The following is a 4823-nucleotide window of genomic DNA, read 5'->3' as shown; positions in this document are numbered from 1 at the left end:
CTCTCTCTCTCTCTCTCTCTCTCTCTCTCTCTCTCTCTCTCTCTCTCTCTCGTCTCTCTCTCTCTCTCTCTCTCTCTCTCTCTCTCTCTCTCTCTCTCTCTCTCTCTCTCTCTCTCTCTCTCTCTCTCTCTCTCTATCGGCTGCCCCCGCTGTATTGATGGCACGTCTTCGGTAGGCAGGCAGTTTGACGTCTGATGTGACGACGGGAGTGGGGCGGTGTCGCTTGCAGCAATGCAAACATACAACCAATGTGTGCGTGCGTGTGTGTGCGTGCGTGCGTGCGTGCGTGCGTGTGTGCGTGCGTGCGTGCGTGCGTGCGTGCGTGGGCATCGATTCTTCTAGCCCCGCGCGTTGTCATTGATCAGTGCAATCTTCAGTGACATTACACGCTTACCGATATATATATATATATATATATAATTATAGGGGTGAGGGGAGCGGGTAGAGGTCATACAGCATACGCTATGCCACAATTATGTAGTGCGTGTATGTAAATTATAATTACTGTTACGTCACCACCCCGTAATTAATGTAGCATGTTGACTTTTTTCCCCAGTCAATACGAGCTGTGTGACAGTGCCTAGCAATGTTCTTGTGTTGACAAAACAATGTACTTATTGACTGCGACACAAGTCAATAACTCTGTATTATTTATCAACCCAGTAGGGCCCATAGTGAAGATTCATGATTCTACGTAAATTAATGTCATTATGAGTGTAATTTTTATGCATGAGCACGCATGGCTGCGTAAAGGTTTTTAACCGTTTAATCACCCGGCAAATGCAAAGCATGAACGCATTTCACTTAATTCCTTTATCTGCTACAAAGCTTCCCTAACTTCCTAAATATTGTGCTTACGTGTATGCGTACGTGTATGCGTACGTGTGCGTGCGTGTGCGCGTGCGGATGTGTGTGTGTGTGCACGTGCGAGTTTGCGTTCGTCAGTGCGTGCTGCTTTGGGAACCAACTGTCAAGGAACGCACCGCACCGTCTGTGCTTTGCGGTAATTTATCCTGTCAACATATTCTTTTACGAATTGACGTTGATGCCGTAAATCATTGTAAACGCCCTTTATACCTACGGGGATGGGTTACTATCTACATTACTGCAGTTTCCACGTACACCTCCTTCCCCACTTAGTCTGCTGAAAAGCCAAGTACGAACAGTAGCAGCCAGCAACAAATTAACAAAAACGTAGCGATTGAACAAGTTAAAAAAGAAGAATTTTGTACTGAGGGGACACACGCGGTCACGTAATTTTCTCATTACTCATTGGCCTGTCGTAATCCCAAAATGTTTTAACGAAGATGAACAAATTCTGCTGAAAATTCCCACACGGCACAATCTAATAATTAGATTCCCTGTTCAGTGGCCTGCATCGTCCAGCTGCATATGTGAACACAACTTCTCCCTCCATCAAGTACGATACCACACTAAGCGTTTGGCAGACGAATAATTGCTAAGGCGAGAAAGGATTCTCTTAAGAATTCTTAACATTTAAGACAGCCTGCCTCCTATGTTCTGCAGTTTTACTGGTTTCACCTTCGGTCTGCTTAACATCCCATTATATGCCCTCATTCCAGTCCCATCATGCGGGCACACTCACAGTGATGTCACGATGTGTCCGATGACATTTGCATCATGCTAATGAGAATCATAATGGAAAATGGGGTAATTTCACGCATCCGGCGCGGAGGTAAATTGCGCGTTCGTCCCGCGCAGTTGACGCAAAGACGAGTTGATGAATAGAGTGCTGATTAGGCTCACCAAAGGTTCTTCTGATGTTGTTTATTTAATGTTGTTCTACTGCTGTTGTTCGTTTAAAGTTGTTCTTCTAACGTTGTTCTCCTTATGCTGTTCGCCTAACGTTGTTCTTCTAACGTTGTTTTCCTAAGGTAGTTCTAACATTCCTCTTCTAACTTAAATTGTTATTCTAATGTTGCTCTCCTATCGTTGTTCTCCTATCGTTGTTCTCCTAACGTTGTTCGGCGCTCTGTTGCAGAGACTTCACGATCGTTGCCGGCGATTCGACTGGCAAGGTTTCCTTCTTCAACGGTATCCACGGCAACCTGCTGCAGGTAAGAGTAGCAAGCTAACTGTGCCTGCGTGGCTTCCAGACTCACGAAGACACGCAGCGTTTTCATCTAATCACACGATGGTGCTTTGGAATTGGGTGACGGTTTCTTAGAATTGTGTGACGGTTCATCAGAATTGTGTGACACTTCCTCAGAATTGTGTGACGGTTTCTTAGAATTGTGCATTCTGGTCCTTTAGAATCCCACGATGGTGGATTCAAGCAGTGGTCACCCTCCACCGCGAACGCGGCTGTAGTTCGGTGTAATCGCGCGCTTCCCCTGAAGAGACCTATCTGCACGCGTGCCGTCCATTTAGTAACACTTGCACGGATCGCGTTAAATCTACTTCACGTCGGATTGTGATGACTCCGGAGAACATCTCGCGTTTCGTTACCACGGTGATGGCACGCTTTCGAGCACAAGCAAACGGGCGAGGCTGAACTAGGTTTTCGGACGCACTCAGAAGGCTTTTAGGTAATCGTGTTAATTAGAGTTAATGACGATAAATGCAGCTGCTGTCGTTAGGAGCGGGAATGCGTCGAGCTGTTTTTTGTCGGTTGCTGTATTAGGATGCTGAGGAATGACGTACGTCGTAATTTTGGCGAGATGTGTTGTGAATGTTGCAAGGCGAGCGCGCGTTTCACGTTGGTGCGTTTTTATCCCTCTCCGGCTAGGTCTTTCAAGCGAACAAGGCTGATGTGCTAACGCTGTGCTTGAATGAGGTGCGTATAACGCAAGTTCATCGCGTAATAGAGCGTTGTCATTAATCATAGCTGAATCAGTTTTGGGTCCAACGTATGAGCGGACGTGTTGGAATAGAGATGATTTGTGTGATATGTGTTATACTTATATGGTATATGTTATGTTATGTGTTATAGGGTATATTATATGTTATGTTATGTGTTATGTGTGATGTTGTTCGTGTGATGTTATGTGTTAGATGTTATGCAGGGATAGAAATTAACTTTTGAACACGGGAGTCCAACGGACTCTCTACCCTCAAAAAGAGTCCACAGTCTGAGGTTCAAAATTAAAGATATTAACAATAACGCATGTGCTTATTTTTAAGATTCATGACGTTGCACGTTCACAGGACCATCTAGTTTGAAATTTAGATGGTCCTAAATTTGAGATGGTTCTTCTAAATTTCAAATTGTTCTCTAAAAGTAATGCGGCGTGCAAGAAATTTACCGTAAAATGGGACCAAAATATAATTGAGATGTTTAGTGATCTGTGTCCGTGATCAGTGAACCATGTACATGTATTCATATGTCAGTTATATAGAGAGGCGCGCCATAGAACATGTACATGGTTGACTGATCACGGACAGGGATGACTGAACATCGGTTAATGTATGTGATAATACGTGCTATCTGTATTTCATCAGGTACAGATAGCACGTATTATGACATACATTATCACATACATTAAAACCGTTATAGGCCGAGTGTCGACTATAGTCGAGCGCTAGGATTCGTCTCGACTTTTCTGCTGCAGTGTATAATTGAGTGCTAGGATTCCTCTTTACGTTTCTGCTGCGCTAGGATTCCTCTTTACTTTTCTGCTGCAGTGCGCTACTATTTTTACGTTCCGCGTATGAAATTGAGATTCGATTCCGTACTTTCGGATGGATCCATCATTTCCGGGTTTGAAAATAAATTTTTTTGTTCAAATTTTCAGCCAAAAAGTGGCAAAAAATAATATTTAGCTACAAAATGGACCGAAAAAGTGGAGTTCCAAAAAAAAGGAAATCTCTTTTTTTCTTTTTTGCCCTTATTTTTCCCTTTTTTTGAAATTTTTACCTTTTTTTGGCCTAAAATGGTCGTGGCGTCATGCTGATTCAGAATATATATGGTGTTGGGGGTCACCTCTTACGGGTCTCGAGAAGATAGACGGACAGACAGACGGATCCGGCCATTTATGTAGGAAATGTTATATGTTAAGTGTTATATGTTGTGTTATGTGTTATATGTTATATGTTATGTGTTATGTGTTACGTGTTACTCATGTGATGTTATTAGCGTGTTCGTTTAGCATTCATCGGCAGTAATGTTTGTGAATTTAAAGGAGTAAAAACATCTGCAGTAATGTTATTTGTGAATTTAAAGGAGGAAAACCATCTGCAGTAGCGTTGTTTGTGAATTTAAAGGAGGAAAAACATCTGCAGTAATGTTATTTGTGAATTTAAAGGAGGAGAAATATCTGAAGTAGCGTTGTTTGTGAATTTAAAGGAGGAAAACAAGCTGTTCTGTGGAGGAGTAGAGCCCGGGATCTCTCAATTTGAGAAAGTCATCGCCGGACCGGGCAATGATAGCTTCCATAGAGGTAAGACCTTCTTTTTCTTCTTCTTCTTCCTCTTTTTCTTCTCTGGTCACTACTTCTTCTCGGGTCACTACACTACACTCGACCTAGCTATTGCAGCACACCGGACCTGGCACGGTGGCTGAAAACCTCAAGGTCTCCAGGTCTGCAGGGCTCTGTATGAGGTGTGGTGTAGTGTGGGAGAGGGATGCACAGGTGGGAAACGTGGCAGGGGCCGCGACATGAACGCTCCTTCTGTGGCCCCCAGAGGTAAGACTATGTCACACGTAGCTGTCACATATAAAGGCTAACGCTCCATTAGGAGTGTTCCCAACTTTGATATCATTAATGATTAATGATTAATGATTAATGATTAATGATTGATAATCCTAACCCTAACCCTAACCTTAACCCTAACCCTAACCCTAACCTAAATGACATTCAACC

At 43.4% G+C, this 4823-nt stretch overlaps 1 protein-coding gene across 1 annotated transcript in view; it reads left to right on the top strand.

Annotated features, from left to right (window-relative positions):
• The first annotated feature begins 1666 nt into the window (after window positions 1–1666).
• LOC106818151 (cirhin-like) overlaps window positions 1667–4823 on the top strand; it is a 15797-nt gene continuing 12640 nt past the window's right edge. Inside the window, exons 1-4 of the mRNA XM_014822876.1 lie at window positions 1667–1671; window positions 2003–2078; window positions 2750–2797; window positions 4307–4400. Of these exons, the coding sequence (XP_014678362.1) occupies window positions 1667–1671; window positions 2003–2078; window positions 2750–2797; window positions 4307–4400 (223 nt within the window). The remainder of the gene's footprint in view (window positions 1672–2002; window positions 2079–2749; window positions 2798–4306; window positions 4401–4823) is intronic.

The sequence above is a fragment of the Priapulus caudatus genome, unplaced genomic scaffold (genome assembly GCF_000485595.1).
Source record: "Priapulus caudatus unplaced genomic scaffold, Priapulus_caudatus-5.0.1 Scaffold2058, whole genome shotgun sequence".
NCBI lineage: Eukaryota > Metazoa > Priapulida > Priapulimorpha > Priapulimorphida > Priapulidae > Priapulus > Priapulus caudatus.
This window is presented reverse-complemented; position numbering and strand designations above follow the sequence as displayed.